The sequence below is a fragment of the Chroicocephalus ridibundus genome, chromosome 3, assembly GCF_963924245.1.
Source record: "Chroicocephalus ridibundus chromosome 3, bChrRid1.1, whole genome shotgun sequence".
Classification (NCBI taxonomy): domain Eukaryota; kingdom Metazoa; phylum Chordata; class Aves; order Charadriiformes; family Laridae; genus Chroicocephalus; species Chroicocephalus ridibundus.
In genome coordinates, this window is record NC_086286.1 from 104,947,828 (window position 1) to 104,965,601 (window position 17,774).

The 17,774-nt window shown below is 35.2% G+C and overlaps 1 protein-coding gene across 2 annotated transcripts in view; it reads left to right on the top strand.

Annotated features, from left to right (window-relative positions):
- The window catches only part of CSMD1 (CUB and Sushi multiple domains 1), a 1,197,532-nt gene that overhangs the window by 785,567 nt on the left and 394,191 nt on the right, over nt 1-17,774 (top strand). For both annotated transcript variants that reach the window (XM_063330346.1, XM_063330347.1), the window contains exon 8: nt 17,506-17,593. In XM_063330346.1, coding sequence (XP_063186416.1) covers nt 17,506-17,593 — 88 coding nt within the window. The remainder of the gene's footprint in view (nt 1-17,505; nt 17,594-17,774) is intronic.

Genomic DNA, 17,774 nt, shown 5'->3' on the forward strand with positions numbered 1-17,774 from the left:
CTTAACACTATTCTGCTAAGTAGTGCTAATTTCTGCTCTGAAATAGCAGTAGTTCAAATTTCTTAGCCAAGTAATCTAGATCTAGACCAAGTAATTTAGATCTACACCAAGTAATGTTTTGCTTTTAAGGTTGGTTGTTCTAGTTACGTAAATTGTATTAACATAATTAAAGCAATATTCTAGAAAAAAGCCATAATTTAAGTCAAATTTGAGCAAAATTCAAATTGCCCCCTTCTAAGTACATTGCCCATTACCAAGAAATAGAACATACATTCATGGAGACTTTATTTCAGCTTACTTTATTTGTAATATAGGATGAAGAATAGATACATTTTAAGTGCTGTAAAGGTGTGTCAAAAAGTCATGCAGGGTTAGCTGATTTAGAGTAAAACTGGATATATTCAGTGTGTTATTAACATCAATGTATTATTAACGTCAATTTTAATTCAACGAGTGCTTAGTCAGGTTTGTATATAAATAAGAGTCTATTATAAATCCAGAAAAACAAATATCATCAGGAAAAAAATCAGAAAGAAGAAAAGCAAACATAGCTTAAACTATCAATTAAAAGATAGCTAATCCATCAGCATACTCTCCTTACTTCCCACTTGCCATTTATTTGCTGGTTAGCTGGCTGAAAAACACATGCTAAATCCTTTTTGTCCTGAGAGATGTAAAAGGTCATCAGATCATAGTATTCCACAGACAGCAGTGACAGTAGTTTTGATAGACGTAACTCCACTCAGTGGATTTACAATTTTAGAAACTTTGGATCATCTCCAAGAAAGCTCCTTTCCACAGAGAAAGCTCAGAAATATCTAAGAGCTGAAATCTAAATTCACCAAGCTAACTCTGAAACCAGAGGCAAAGTTAGTCACTGTCCTGGGTAATAAGCTTGAGCTGAATATCCTTGCTTGAATTAGTCTGGATCCAGGACCATGTTCACACGGTCATGCTGGTTTCCAAATTCGAATTATTGAAGATTATTTTCTGTGTGATGTACAGTGTGATGTAAGGTGCCTTTGGAACTCCTTTGGATAACTACACAATACAGCATTGCAAGGTGTAGATATACTATAAGCAAGCAGATAAAGAAAAATGTCTAACCTTTGAAAGCATCATTAATGACTTTCCAAATTAGATATTACATAGTATTTTTTCTATTATTCTGTCCATTGAGGTTTTCATTATGTACCCCTACATGACAGCAACCCTAAACATGTTCTTTTACCTTTTATCATAAAGAATGAGAGTGAAAATCTTGAACGTAGAGAACAGTAGACGCACATCACATTAATAGTACTTGCTCAGAAAAAAAAAAAAAGAAGGAAAAAAATTGCATATAAAGGATTATTACATTTATATTCAATCTTTTATGAGTTACCAAAATTATTTACAATTCATAGTATTTATCACATTGCTGACTTTGTACAAACTCTGCAAGAACGAAGTTGTCAGACTTGCCTGCTCTGGGCATCGAGCTCCCAGGATTATGATCATGTCACAACCAAACCACACCAGACCAAACCAAACCAAACCAAACCAAACCAAACCAAACCAAACCAAACCAAACAAAAAAAACCCCTACTATTGGGAAAAGACAAAGGCAAGTTGGAAGAGTAAGGCAATCAGTTATGGTTACATGGTCCTCTAACTAGGTTAAATAAACTTGTGAATTATTTTCTGCTTTCACCTGTTGGCAAGGCCCATAAAGACCACACAGAGCAACCATGGGGTGATCTGCTAAGTTCATTTTCTTTCCATTAAGCCATCTGAAAAATTTCAGAAGCGTCTGCTTCACTACTAGTGGTGCCTACTGCAACTACTGCTGCCATTGGTGTGGCAATACCAGCCACAAATACCGCTGGCAGTGCTGGTCTCTGCCATCTGCCCTTCCCAGCTACACCACAATGTAGAAAAAGATATAAATTCAAGTTACAGTGGGTCCTTCTATTCCAAAGACAATTCTGATAGTGAATATTTCCAGTGGAATACAATTAATCTTTTAAACAATGTGAGTAAAGACATGCAGGACATAAAATCTGCCCCAACTATTGACAGTGCTGCTTTGATCTCTCTGCTAAGTAACTGCATTTCAGTTTAAAGGAGCTGAAATGCATAGTCACAGAGATCTGGAATGTTGCAGTGTGTTGCTTCATATGGCTCAGTTCAATTAGTGCAATGGTTATTTCACCTGTCTGACATTTTTACATATATGGATGTCAAATAACATAGCCCTGTGTCAAGTGTTTTTGTTTATTAGTGTGGGGGCCACTGTCCTACAAATCCTAACACAGTAATAAAATATGATTGCTACAGTCGCAACCTAACTAGATCTTATTTGTTCCTTTTTTTTCAAAGTAATGGAATTGGCTTTTCACATCAGTAGTCCACATTCGATTCATATTTCTATTTAACAGCTGGAGGCTGTCACGGGTGAAATGAGACTTGTCAGCCTCAGAAAGAGGAGCAAGTATTCATCTCTAAACTGATCTCAAAATGAAATTCTCATTTTTAAGAAACTCTGGGAGTGGCAACAAGATTACAGAATGTCTGTTTCAAGTTATCTAGGGAAAAGCATAATGACTTTTGAGTACATTTTTGTGCTGAGCTAGCTTCAAAAGGCTCATGCACAGTGTTTGATCATTTCTGTCAATTAATTACCATGAGCTCCCTTTTACACAGATGTAAAGCTGAACTGCTCTGATATTAGCTAGAAATGGGACACTGATAAAATGTACCTTGGACTGGTTTAAAGAGACAAGGGAGATTCTTCCATCAGGTTGGAAAACTTCAGAGGATCTGACTAACACAGTTATATTCTCAAGTGCTATTCAAAATTTATCAAAAGTTAACCGAATTCCTGGTTGAATTACTAATACCATCATATTACATGTAAAGACAGAATATATTAATTGATCCATAAAACAGTGTATTTTACCTGTGATTAAAAAGAACCCAGACAAGCATCCAACAGAGCAGATCACCTGAACAGCATACCTTCACTCATGGGTGCAAACAACTGTATTTTTTAACTCAGTTGGGAAACATGCTTTAATCAATAAAATCTCGTTTTTTGTAGCGATAGAGTCTTTCAACTCTGTAAGCACCTGTAAGGAAGGCATGGTGATTTTTAAAAGCTGATTACTGGGCAAAAACTCAAAAAAGGAAGTCTTTCTTTTTCCTCTCCTTTTGTATTGGGGCCAAAAACATTGCTTTTTCAAAGCTTGTCTGGGAAAGCTTGTCTCAGTTTACTTACACTGTGAAGACCACAATATATTCGAGGAGCCAATGTAACCTCTTTGCCCCTTTCCCTCAAGAATTAACAGCTTGACATGAATAAGTCGCTGACTCTATGTAAGAAAGAGGGAAAGGAATTATGAATTATCAGTTTGGCATTTCACCTGAATAAACAGACCTGCCAGAATGAGTCAGGTTACGTATTCAAGAGAGAAGTGTGTATCTGACACATAGATGCCATAGAAAATTGTGATAAATTACTTAGGGTTTTTTTATATTATTGTTGTCATAGTGAGAAGAGTGGGAGGGAACATGTTGCAGCCGACATCCGCCCTGCTAATCTCAATGAAGGGAGAAAAGAGCAAAACTGAAGTAACGTTTTAAATGTTTGTGCTGTGTATTTTAAAGATATCCAGAGTCTGGGGTATTGTATACAGCTGCACATCACTGTGTACAAAAGAAAAACATTTATTTTGACTTTTTTACTTAATTTCTCTGTAACTTGAAACTGAGCCTTTATAGAATTAACAAAAATGTTGGAACACGTATTTTTATTTGGAGAAGTGTTCTGCTCTGAGGTTGTTCGCTTAGCTATGATATGGTGGTTTTCTCTTTTTGAATACTGTCCCTGATTACAGCAGTTACAGATAGACAGTTTAGGGCACAAGACATTTTAGTTTTATTTCATGTACACTCTCAGCTGTTCTGTGTAAAAAAATCAGGACAAATTATGTACTGCTGCTATTCTAGTTCTTGTACTTTGGTCTGTAAAGCAGAATTCTGTCTTTTGAAGTAGTGTCTTGTAATATCCACTCTGCAGATTCATGGTATTTAAATGTCAGTTTAGGTAACCTTAATAGCTACTGGACACTTTCAAGTGAGGAATACGAACAATTATGTTTATTTTTTTCAACCAAATCTGGAAAAATTGTTAGAAGCACATGTTCAAGAGAAAAAATGGGGCTGAGTTTTCTGGTGTGGTCCTTTTTATACAAAATTCCATATATTTGCTGATGCTTACAGACAATGTCACAATCATTTTTGCTGAGTAGAACCCTGAAAAGCGCATACAGGAATATAACTACTAGAAATAAATATATGTCATGAATACCGTCTCTGGAGTTGGGCATTTTATACTAAGTTGTCAGAAAATGCTTCATTTTACTAAGGATTCACAATTCTGAAGTCCCTCCTGGAATGGGACACTCAAAGGGGAGTGGAGATCAGTACTCTCTCTTAATAGATGTGAGCAGATCAGCAGAAGGAATAGTCTCTCTCCTGACCAGATGTACTTTGCACAAAGTAATGCAAAAGAAGAAAAAAGTGCTACCTGAATTTTAGGTGCTCGCAGAAATGAATGACCATGACCTACTTCTGGATTTAGCCTTGTGAGCGCTACTTTACATGTGAAGCCCTTTGTGGATTCAGAAGATAAAATGACCACTGGAGGAGCCATCTACTATGGTTACGTATTAAATATTAAATCGCGAGTTCTTGGATACACTAATTCTTACGCAGCTTCTGGTGTAGCAAAGACAGATTGCTTATGGATTTAACTTACAGAACTTTTAACTGCAACAATACGAAGTTTAGTTGGAATATACTTGCTTTATTCTTGGGAGGACTGAGCATCCCTTACAATCATTGCAGCTGGACATTTGATATTTATTATAGCCGGTTGAATACAGTTCTTAGAATGTCAGCACTGCACTTCAATCACAAACACTACCATCCAGTGCAGATTTAGCCCTAGAAAATTAATTTATGTATATACATGGAAGTATTTATTTTATAACTGAATAAAATGTGTCTTTTATTTTAAAAATACCACTAAAACTATTTAGCTGAAGTATTCGTCACAGGAATCGGATCTTTAAAATTAACAGCTTTGTTCTGTTAAATTTTATGTCTTTGGAATGCCTCATCTCTTTCTTTTCCACTTGAACCAGGAGATAAACACTTATTAATAGATTCAGTCTCTTACTGACCGTTTTTATGATTATAATATGATTATTATTTCGTTTGAGGCAGGTAGAGCAAATGAGAGATCTTGTATTGACTTCACTCAGTTCCATCTGTAAAAATAACCAGTGGAAAGACTGAAATGTTAATGATCATGCGGTTAAAAGACAGACTAGAATTCAGTTCTGCTGTCACAGTAAGCATGTTTGCCCTCACATTACCTGTGTGCCACAGTGAACATTTCTGCTAAACCTGCTATATACCAACTTACAGAACTTCTCTTATTTTTTCTCTCAGTATCAGAACATTATTTCCTTCAGCAGGTGCTCAAAAAGAAATGCAACTCCTACTCCTTTATTCTTTAAATAATCTAAGTCGTTGGCAGTTTTCCCTTCTAATCTTGTTCATCAGAGCTGTTGGTAAAGTAGTATATTTATAAGAACTGGAAAAAACATTGTCTTATCATTCAGGAGTACTGAAATTGTGGGAAAGGATAAAAGAAAATAACTACCACACTGATTGAGGAAAAAAGCTGTTTAGCCATCCGTAAATCATGGTTTTATTCATTTTCTCTTAGATGATTAGCAAAGTAAATTGTGGCCAGTATGCGCCGTTTAGTAATTAAGAAAGATATAAATACCACCCTCATAGGTGCTTCTGGATCCTCCAGTGAGCCAACAGATTCTCCAAGGAGAATAAAACAACAATAATGCAAAAATTCAAAATCATCAACGATGAGCGGTCAGTTAGAGCTAATTAAGAAGAACACGTGAGGTGAGTGGCTGGCCATAGAATTGGTCTCCAACTCTGAACAGGATTCTGAGCTTGCAGTGTTGTACTTACTCTTGCTCTGTTGTTCGCTTTAGTTCAGTTGAGCCACGCATTGAACACAATATAAAAACCTTCAACAAGCTGCAGTCTTTGCCAGTCTTGTCCATGAAAACTGCTTGCGTGGTTTTGATTCATGGGCTTATACTTTTTCCTTGAAAAATCCTATGTCTTACAGAAGTATCCAACTTATGCTGGCTTCCTTTCCCTGGCCCTTTACCTCACTCCTTGGTCTTACTCTTGATTTGTTTTAACATTTGGCAGTGTATCCAACGTCATGGAGAATTAAGATATTCAGAGTGGTCAGAACCCTGAGTGAGCAGGCTCACTCCAACTGTGCTCTGTATTCTCACTTTGTGTAACAGCACAACGTATTCAGCTTTTCAGAATGCTGAAAACAGTAATCAAATCCACGTAACAGAGGCAGTTTGATCCATTTGGAGTCGACATCTTGGAATCTTTCTTTCCAGGGAGACAAATACACATTTTATTCCAGAATCGGTTTGAGGTAACAACGCTCCTCCCCAAAACTTATTCAGAAGATCATTTAGTGAAGTACTAGAAGAATATCTAAAAGTATTTTTGGAATATCTGTAAGTATTTGTAGAAGAATAGCTCAAGAGTAGGCGAGAGACTTTAGAGGATAATAAAGGAAGTCCTGATTAAGCCAAAGTAGAAATTTCAAGACCTCAAGGACTGCTTATTTTATTTATGAGTTCCGAACATTATATCTGAAAACAAGTGCTTGATGCAGTATTTGAAATTCATGTCTTTCCCTGCTTAACTTTGTCATGCTACACAACCATACTAATTCTTATGGATTTTTTTTGGATTTTTGACCCAAATAACTTCGGCTCCTGCCCCCAAATGTTTTAATTTCAACAGGAGAGAAGGGGAGAGGGCTAACAACACCGATGTACCAATAGTAGTTTTATGACCTGGGCATTATACAGAAAACTAAAGAGGTTAACTTGAATTAACTGAGCTAGACAAGGTATTTGAACTCCTCTTTTTTTTTTCTTTGAGAGACTGTTTTAACTACTAAGCTGCACTTCTAAAGAAAACCATCATCAGCTGGTGTGTTTCTTATTTTGTGAGAAATTCAGTCTTGCCCCTCACAATTCAACGGTTCCGGCTTTAGAGAGCAGCTCAACAGGAAACTTCAGGAATAGTTCTGTTCACAAGCTTCCGTGTTCTTCCCAGGTTTCACTTAAGGTGTAGTCCTAAAGTGGCTTGCTCAAAGGTCACAAAAGTAGTCAGAGGAAGGCCAGAGAACTGAATTTTTGTGTATCAGTTTATCTTTTTTTCTATATAAAAAGCTCCACTCCCGTAGACTATCCCGTAGTTAGCAGTTATTTTCTAATTTTAAGCTCTTTCTCAAAATTCAAAGCCTATTTCATTCACAAAAGCTTGGACAGTGGACCAACATGTATAACTTAAATGTAAAATCCTAAAGGTTATATTGAAAAATGAGATTATCAATGCAGTATGCCCATGGCTAACTGTTTTGTTACCTCTTCAGATTTGTTACACAGTGCTAAATATTCACTCTGAAAAGCCAATTAAAAATTTAGTATCAGTTACCAGAGTAAAAAAGCAGGTAGTACATTGGTTCAAAAACCTATATGAAATAACTAATTTAGGCAATGAGAATTTTATTTAAACACAGTCATTTTGACCCTTACTGGCATAAAAAATTAAAACTTATAGTCACCTTCAGGATTATTGCAGAGATGGTAGTGCTCATGAGTAAGATGCTAGATAGCTCTTTTTAAAGGAAAAGAAAAAGACTGCCTTGTGAATCAATAAAATATGTTATAAACTGGCAGTATATTTACAAGTAAATAGCATTGTAGGGTGAGTTTATAACCTGACATTGGTGAAAAATGGCATTTTTCCAAACTTCTAAGCCACTGAGACAAAACACGTTGGGTTTATTTCTTTTGAAAAGAATGTTTCTGAATATCCCATAAAATTGTGCTTTAGTACTGACTCTTCATCAGCTCTGTTGTTTCAAAGTAAATTACTGAATTTCCTACATTTCTGAATGAAGTGGTACTGGAAAAAGCAAGTTCTGTTTACTCTGAGCTGTGTGTTTAAGCCTTACACATAGCTTATTGTATAGTCTGCAAAGGACCAACGTATAATGGCAACTTCATTTATTTTCATATCAAGTTTTTGCTTTCCCTTGTCATATGGTGTGAAAAATAAATGGAAATGTATTTTTTTTAATTTTTTTTTTTTATCATTTGCCTATCAGATAAAATCCTGCACCCCCTATTATTACTGATATTTTATCTGTTTACTTCACTGAGATCATGGTTTTCCGTTTCCTTGTGTTGAGTATTATATAATACTAAGAGAGTAAAATAGTTTCTCATGACTGGAGAGAAATATTTTGCAGTCAAAGTTGGCAGTCAAAGTTTGGTCTTTGCAATCGGTGCAAATTACCTGCAGCAAGTCATGAAATAACACCAGAATCCAAAGTAGAGTGTGAAAACGAATGACTAAGGAGCTTATAATACTTTTATATTAATGTCTTTCATGTTAAAAGAACTTAACAGGTTTGATAACTACAGGTAAGCCCTAAATAGTTTTACTGTAAGTAAGCCACAAAGACAGCACAATATAGTTGTTACGCAGTGATGTGGGACAATTTCTTCTCTGTCTTCCCCTCATGACCGTGAGCAATATAAAGACATAATATAGATCGTTATTTAAGTATCAGGTTTAATGAAGGGACAATATTTTTAAATCGGTATCTTCCATAAATCATAAATAAAAATTAAAAGACAAAAGTGGGTTTGTACATTTTCAGGCATGGATAGCTTCAGTTCAGGCAAGTCTTAATGAGTGACAGATTTTGCAATCTACAGGTCCTCTTACAATGGTTTATGGTGTTAATTCCTTAACTAAAAGCAAGTAAAATGTAAACTTGTACATTTGTCTGTTAGAACTGTATTGAATCATTGGTGAGTGAACTTCACTAACTGGAAGATTTCAGCTTTTTAGAGCCATCAGAGTTTTCTCGCACTTAAGTTAACGGTACTTGTTGGCAATAGCAGCTTGTTGTATGTGGCCCGTCAGTTGAAGGAAATCAGTTGCACGCTTTCAGTTTGGTCGGCCTGATTTTTACAAGCTTGGTTGTCTGTTCCTGATGAATTCAACACCTGTGAAAATCTGGTGTTTGCTATTATCATGATACAGTTTTATCTTTAATGAGTCAAGCAGTATCTCAGGAGGTTTGCATAACTGTGCATTGTGAAAGACCTCGACCAGCCTCCCCCTGGTGAGTACATACGGTGAATATACGATTCTGAACTATAGCCTCTGTGCAACTTGTAGGAATTTCCCCATAGAAATGGGGGAAATAGAATATATTCCAGTTCCCAATATATTATGTTTCATAGGGAAAATAGATTTAAATTATAACTTACTGCTAAAACTAAAATTGATCCTTTCACCTCTACCCTTTAAGTAGTATTTTAATCAGCCTAAAATACAAATGTTTAATTACACTAAAAAGGTAAATATTTGACAATTTCTGCCCACAGTTCCCAAATGTGGAATTTCTTAGCTATGTGAATATATATTTATTTAAATTGTTGTATTGATGTAGAGGTAAATATAAAAACAAATGTTGTTATGAGTGAGCAGGCTCTTCATGACTTCAAGAAAAGCTGGACTAATAAGCTCCCAGACTGACTGAAAGCTCTGCGTCTGCTGAGCCTTAAGTTGCTTCATTAAGCTGGAATAAATTTTATATTCAGCTGCTGAAAACAGAGGTGGATGCAAAGGAGAGTTGGTCAAATTTCCTTGGGAAACCCAAACAGAACAAAACAAAGTGAGAAAAAAAGCCTCTTTTTTTTCTCTCTCTCTTTTTTTTTTTTTTTTTTTAACTGTTGTTTCACTCTATAAGAACGGTCAGAACCACTATTGGATTTATGTAAGGGTAATTTATTCTCAGGCTTTGTGATCACTAAGGAATAACAAGGATAAGTGGGACATACCAGCTGCTTTGGTTATAGCAAGTATAAGACTACTGGTAGAAATTACCGGCTTCTGGAGAAAGGAGTGCCATAAATAATATCGGTCAACTACAAATACTCCGTATTTTACCCAAGTGCTGACCACTGCAGTCCACTGGGATGATGATTTCCGAATGTGTGAAGGTGCTAGAGCTTATTCAAAAAACCCTAAAAGAATTACCTTTAGCATGTGAAAATGGTAGGGTTTTTATAGTTTCTGTTGCAGAAATGAGTGAAAAATTTTTATCTGACATTTTAAAGCAAGAGGGATAGTTAAACTTCCCTAACAAATCTTCAAAGCTAAAATACTCTTACAGTGAGAAACATTATAGAACTTCAGTTTTAAATGAAATCTAACAGCTGTTTATGGCTTGCTGAACTAATAGAAAAATACCTTGGAAGATTCGTTAATTATTTTGAAGAAACACCTGCCACTAGACCAGGCTCAAAGCCCCATCCAGCCTGGCCTTGAACACTTGGAGGGATGGGGCATCCACAGCTTCCCTGGGCAACCTGTTCCAGTACCTCACCGCCCTCACAGTAAAGAATTTCTTCCTAATATCCAATCTAAATCTACCCTTCTTCAGTTTGAAACCATTACTCTGTGTCCTGTCATTACATTCCCTGATAAAGAGTCCCTCCCCATCCTTCCAGTAAGCCCCCTTTAGGTACTGGAAGGCTGCTATAAGGTCTCCTCAGAGCCTTCTCTTCTCCAGGCTGAACAACCCCAACTCCCTCAGCCTGTCCTCATAGCAGAGGTGCTCCAGCCCTCTGATCACCTTTGTGGCCCTCCTCTGGACCGGTTCCAACAGGTCGATGTCCTTCTTGTTCTGAGCTCTCTTTGTATTTCTTTGTCCAGTTGAAATATATTTTTTTTGTCATGGTATTTTTGTTGCAGATATTATTTCTACTCAAATCATTATTTGCTATCATGTCTGTGATCTTATTTAATTATAAAGCAATATCTGTTACTGAGCATATACTTTCATATACCCGTATTAGTAATACCCTTGTATCTCATTATTAGAGTTTTATTTAGTTCTTTCTGCAAAAGAGATACCAGGAAAAGAAAAAGGAGTTAAATCCAATTTATGTCCTCTAATTTGGTGAAGAGTTCGAGACAAAACAATCTATCACTTTTTTTAATGTAGTCAAAATTATGTAGGCCAAAATTATTAAAATAAATAAGTATGACTTTTTATGCATATTTTCATGTAAAACAAATTGTTTTGCCCTTTTCTGACCATGTCATAGTTTTAAAATAAAATCTAATACAGATGATTTGGTGTATGCAAAGACCTTGTTTATAAGCAGGCTTAATCATGACCCTAATTTGCTGCCCTATTATTTGCAGTAAGACACTATGTTGAAATGGCTAAAGCTTATGGGCTGCTAAAAAGTGCAACACATGAGAAGTCTCCTAATGAATGTCTTTGCAAACAAAAAAAGACCTCCTGCTGTATATGCAGTCTGACCATAAAAATCATTCTCTAATTCTTTCTTTTGTTTTGATCAGGATAAGTCAAAAACTTTGAAAGCTTGAAATTATCCTCAGGATGGGGGTAACTGACATTTTAGAGCAAATGCAGCAAAACCTATGGAGGAGAATTTAATTCAATTAATTCTGCCAGTGAATGTATTTGTGGATTGAAGCTTTTGTGCTCTATAATCTTTCTTTTCATCCATTAATTCCAACTTTTTAAATTCAAAACAAACCCAGTATATTCAGTTGTTTTATACAATGATAATCTTTTATACCTTTCCCCCATATATTTTCATGTCCAGACATTATATATATGTCTTTTTTAATTTAATAAAAAAAACCTATATATGTCTTTTTTAATTTTCCAGCGACCACATTATTCATCACTACATGAAACAAATAATTTCTAGTACACTTGATAAAGAATAATTGAAATGTTTTGGATTCGCTTTTGAAGTACAATTATTTAATGACCAAAATTATGTCTGGAACTGTTAGGATTTTCTTAAATATGCTTCAACCTTTTCCAAAATTAAAATGTAAATAAATGTAACTCTAAGGAGCTTAACAAATAATCAAGATGCGGCTCTAATACAGTAATTAGTGCATCTAATATCTTGTTTCACTGATACAGTGTCACTGCACTTATGTGTGACTTCTTGGCTGGAATGAGGTTTATTTACATTACATGAGGACATTTACATATGTCAGCTTTTATTTTCATCATAATAGAGAGATAAAGTACTCATTCATTGTGAAGTCTTGTTCAGTTTACAAACTTGTCGGTTTGCTCTAGAAAAACTGCCATTTCTTATAATATCTTTCCGCAGTGAATTTTAAGGTCTTTTCTTTTCTCTAGCCTCCACACAGTATTTGAACAGGCCTTGTTGTAGGTGATTCTTGCAATTTGTGGCTTAATTTGAAAATTATTCAAAACAAATTATTGAAGGAATGAGTGTTCCTGGGTTTATGTAATTTTTTTTTAAATTTTTTTTTTTAATCCAGAAACTTTCTGTAGGCTGGTTATATCACTAGGAGAATGTGTAAATGTCCAAACAGACTGCCAAAACTTGTTAAGTTTAAAATTGTAGTTAAACTTGTTTAACTGGTAGTTTAGACTTGTTACATTTAAAATTGTGTTGCAGCCTGAAGCGTGAACACCAAATATTAGTTACTAACCTAAAGGCTACTGAAGAAAGATATGCAGTGTAACGCATCTATACAAAATGGTTTTTTGCTTCAAAGTCCACGCTCTCAGATAATTTCATCACATGCTTTACATGAGCATGAGTAGATCGTTAATGTATTTTCAGATTCCAAATGCATCTAAAGCAGGGCAGCTTGCCTGGAGTATTATAACAGGGGAGATCTCACGTTGCTTGTCTTGCTGCATGAAACATATGTTGTACCATCCCTTCCTCCTGCCTAATATTGCGCCTTGATTGAAGTTAAACACTTACCAAATGCTGAGCTAAATTAGGATGGTAATGTATCTGCTAATTGTTTATTATTATGATTAAAACTTTTGAAAGTCTGACGTCTATTTACAGTTAGTGCCGGTCTTTCTTCTGTACTATTGTGTTAGAATCAGAATGTGTGAAACATCTTAAAGGAGTTCTACTCTTACTATGTTGTATACCAAGTAAAACAATAAAGGTGACCTCCCTCGAGCGGAAACTTCTGATCCCAACTGAGAAAATGGAAGAAATCATGTAGATTCATTCTGAGTCAGTAAAGAAAGAGTAGAATTTTTTATCAAATCGAAATTTAAATCACCAGTCTTAACCACAGAGGTTATGTATAGACTAAAAAGCTGTCCATCACGTTAATGAACTCACAGCTTCTCTTCAACTATTTCTGCAGAAAAGCCCGCGAATACCTAAGTTTCACAGTATATAATAGCATGGCATGTCAAGAAGTTCCAGAGCTAAGTTGCATCCACTGAGAATCCTGTCTCTGTACCACAGACGTGTCTGGTGGTTGAAGCATCTTTGATGTTCTCAAACCCTCTGTTAAAAAAAGAGAAAGGCAGAGAGTCTGTTATGTTAGACTCCTCAGTAACTAATACGAAAAAAAAAAAAAGAAAAACCAACCAAAACTGACTAGAATCTTTCCTCACCCTGTGACTTCAAATACTTTTTCTGATGTTAGTCTCATAGAACACACACCATTTTCTCTAGCTGATGGTTCCTTGAAGAACTGTGTGCAACTGGGATACAATGTGAAGAATTATCTATGTAAAGCAATATCTTTGGTATTTGCCAGGTTTATATACTCTAAAAGTTCTTTTTAAAACAGAGAGGTTATACTGGGAATGTACTAAGAGTATATTGAGAGGCTGGTATTATTTAGGCTGGTCCTAAATTTATTTGTCATAAATACAGGTTTATGAATGTTTAGTTTATATTCACAATACAAAGGAACATTGTTAGTGCTTTAAGATAAATGCTACTAATTAGTGCATAGCTGTACCAAAGTTTGGGCATAATTGATATGTATTTCAAAGTTTTGCGAGCTTTAAGTAGGAAAATTACCCTCCATCTTCCTTAATACCTTCGTTGTTTTGGAATTTTAAAATTCTAAACTGAAAATCGAGATGATAGTTAAAATACGTATAGTCTGTGAATGAGCTTTGAAAGTAAAGAGAAGCAATTTAAGTTTATTATGATAAAGAAGAAAAAAATCAGAAGAAAGATGCAAAAAGCACGAAACACTTTATAACACCCTAGCTAAATGAAACTGTATACAGTATCACTTTGAAAGAGTAAAACAGGTAAGAGAGGGGTCTTTCAAGGGCATACAAAAATGTTTAAAAGTAAAACAATGAAAGATTGGGTATCTGACTGGATGAATAGTAGATGACGTATCTAAGAGATGCTTTCAGAAACGGACTGCAAGGTTTAAACATATTCTGGAAGTGAGATAGTCAAATCAAAGGTGATACTCCTCCCATGTGTTATGGATCTCAGTAGCAGTGGATAATACTTCATAGTGGTGGATAAAGGGGAAATCTGACAAGACTGAAACAGAGGAACATAAAGGTCTCTGACAGGGATTCAATTGGGCATCTTTTCATCTGTGTTCAGTCTGAATGATAATAAATGTTGGAGCTAAAAAAAAATCTCGAAATATTAAAATCTAATTTTTAGGTAAATTCAAAAATACTGGCAGGTAAAGGTTTTAAGCATATTAACAAGTAAAATTATATACATACGTTTATGAATGCACTAAAGTCCTTGGTATCCCTGAACCACTAAACATAATAAATGGTTTTACTAATTTGAGAAATTTGTTCCCTTTTTTCCCATCTGGAAAGATAGAATCAGACAGGCTTGTTTTACGGGGAATTGGATTTATTTTGTTATGACAGCATGTCATACAACCACCATCTGTTAAAAAACACTTGACAGTTCATTGGGGAGAGTAGAAGCTAAAACCTGGGCCATGTTTAACAAGGCCTGTAGACATCCAGAAAGATGTGCCGAGTTCCAGACATATGATACCTGCTCTGTTTCAATCGACAGTATTTCTCTGGGTAAACGATAGCCTGAATCACCCTTCCCTGATATTGGTGAGAAAATTTGTTGACAGAGGAAAGAAGTGGCTGAGAAGAAAATTTTGCAAAGGTCCTCATCCATCTGGGGAGATCACTTCATTCTGTGCTGGGAGGTCTCAGTTAACTTTTACTGGTGTCCCAAACAAAATACTTAACTCATTTTGTATGTCTGTCTGTAAAAGGAGGTAGCTTCACTGCAATGTGTTTGTGCTTAAAACATGATAGCAAAGGCAGTGTTCTCCAGCTTGTATTACAGTTGTTACGGTAAGGTTCAGGTTTAGTCAACTTGATACGTAGAATAGCCATATCAGTCATATCGCCTGTTTGCATGTTTTGGTGATTCAGTAGTCACGATTGAACCTCACCTCCACTAAAATAGCTACACTTCTGTGCTAAAAGTAGAAAATATTTGAACTATTTTTTTCCTGAAAAAAATAAAAAAAATGTTAGTAGGAAGATTATTTATTTTAAGGAACATCAGTGTGGAAGCAGGCTGCTTTTCTAGCAAGATCAGGTTTTGACTGTAACAGTATTTCAATGCTGACGCTTCCCAAGAAACTACAAAATTAAATTCTCAGAATAAAACACGTGTTTACTAGCTAGTATAGACTTGTTCTGAAAGCCTTTATTCATACACAGAGAAATCTTTAGAAATCTAAGTAATGTTAGTGAAATTATCAGGACTGGGCTCTTGGTCTGGAATGTTTTCAAGATGGTGAATTCCAGATGATATACTTTTGTCCAGCTGAACTGGATTTTTACTCATGCTAGTTTTTTTTTTATTTATTTATCAGGCAATAATTTTTTAAGTAAAAAATTGTTAATTGTACCTGCAAAAAAGAAAAGAAAATTTTCTGGGACAAACAGTATACAACACAATAAGTAGTGTTAAAAAGATGTGGAGAAAGAGATGATTCCTTTCCTTTCCCATATTTTTAAAATACTCTATGTACCAAAATAAAAAAAAGGAGAAAAATGCTGAAATATACTGTAATTGTTGCAGTTTCTGTACTTTAAGAAAATCTATACTCAGGTCAAGCATTTTGGTACTTAAAAGTGCTTTGTCTTAGTTAGAATTTTGTAGTGCTGTAATGTAGTTTTTTATTTCTTTAAATCTTCTCTTGTAAAACTTAGGAATTCTATATGAATTAATTGTCGCTGATGCTGCCAAAACAGACAAAGATTTATAGCTCTTATCATCTGATTGCATGTATCCTGCTTGTCACCACTCTTTTTGCCGCTGTGTTCAATTTGAAAGCATATCACTGTGTGGGAAAACCAACCACTTCTGGCATCTAATCTCTCATCACCTTTCAGCTGTAATGCTGTCATCTGTAATTCACTCAGGCTTGTGTAATTTATTTTGTGCAGCTAAAATATTCCAACCAACTTTTTTTTTTTTTTATTCAGGAAGAATGTTCTGCCCTGTCCCTAAGGGTTTCCCAAAAATCTTTTAAGATTAAAAATGTGGTCCACAAATTTCTACTAGCTCTATGCTTCTGTGAAGGAAAGAGAAAGACAGGAGGCGTGTAACTATGGATGGAGACACGTGTGTATGTGCAGGATAGAAAGCACATGTGTATCCAGGTTTTCTGTATATTCACAGTGTTGGGCTTGTTACTTTATGTGTTTTTCTTTATGATCAATTACTTTTAATTCCACATATTCCTTAAATGCCTTTATACAAATGAAGAAGAAAAAAAGTAAAAATCGAATGTTCAAATTGTTTTGAAAGGACCATAAAGTTATATGTTTATATACCTAGTATTATTTAAATATCTGACAGTCTGGAGGGAGAGAGAATGGAGGACAGAAGAAATGGAACAGTATAGGATACCTTCTCTTTCTATTCCTACCTGAAAGCGCAAAATAAGGATTTTGAGCCTTGTTTGCATGAGCACATATTCAGCTGGTTACAAATGCATTGTTCTGTGGGGTTTTCTGTGTATTTTTGAGATGAACTTTATCTTCATAAAAATATTTCTGTATTACAGTTGGGTTCTTGACTTTTGTCTATTTCAAGTCTTACTATGGAAAAAAGCTTAAACGAGATTTTATTTTGTTATACTACCTTAATGGTGTGGTGTGAATATTTCAGAAGGTGACTTCACGAAATGTTCTTTTCCCTGACTGAGAAAACCTGTGGATCCTAGTATATCCATAAAAAGATGACTGACTGTGAGAAATCAATCATTTATTTTCCCACAGAAGCAAAACATTTTTTTTATCATAACCAAAGAAAATAAACAATACACCCAAGAAATCAATTATATGGGGCTTCTTTTTGGTAATAATTTATACTGTTTCAGGAAAAAAATTAGGAATGTGCATACAGTTAAATCGAGGCCGTGGAAGTTAATGTATGGGAAAAGTGAAGAGTTGTCTTTTTTTTTTCCTTTACTTTGCAGTGACCCAGGGTGGGGATGCAATTGCATCTGATACATGTCCTGATCCTGGAATTCCTGAAAATGGAAAAAGGGTGGGCTCTGACTTCAGGTAGGCACCTTTAGTTTTGTGTACGACCAAGAGGAAGGTATTTGCTGTTACATGTATACAGAACATGCAACTACAGATATGTATTGTTTCCCTAGTTTAAAATGTGCTGTCTTTGTCAGAATAGCTCCAGTCCATTGTGTATCTTGGATTGCTTTTGATTGCTTTTGCTTGTTTCTTTTTT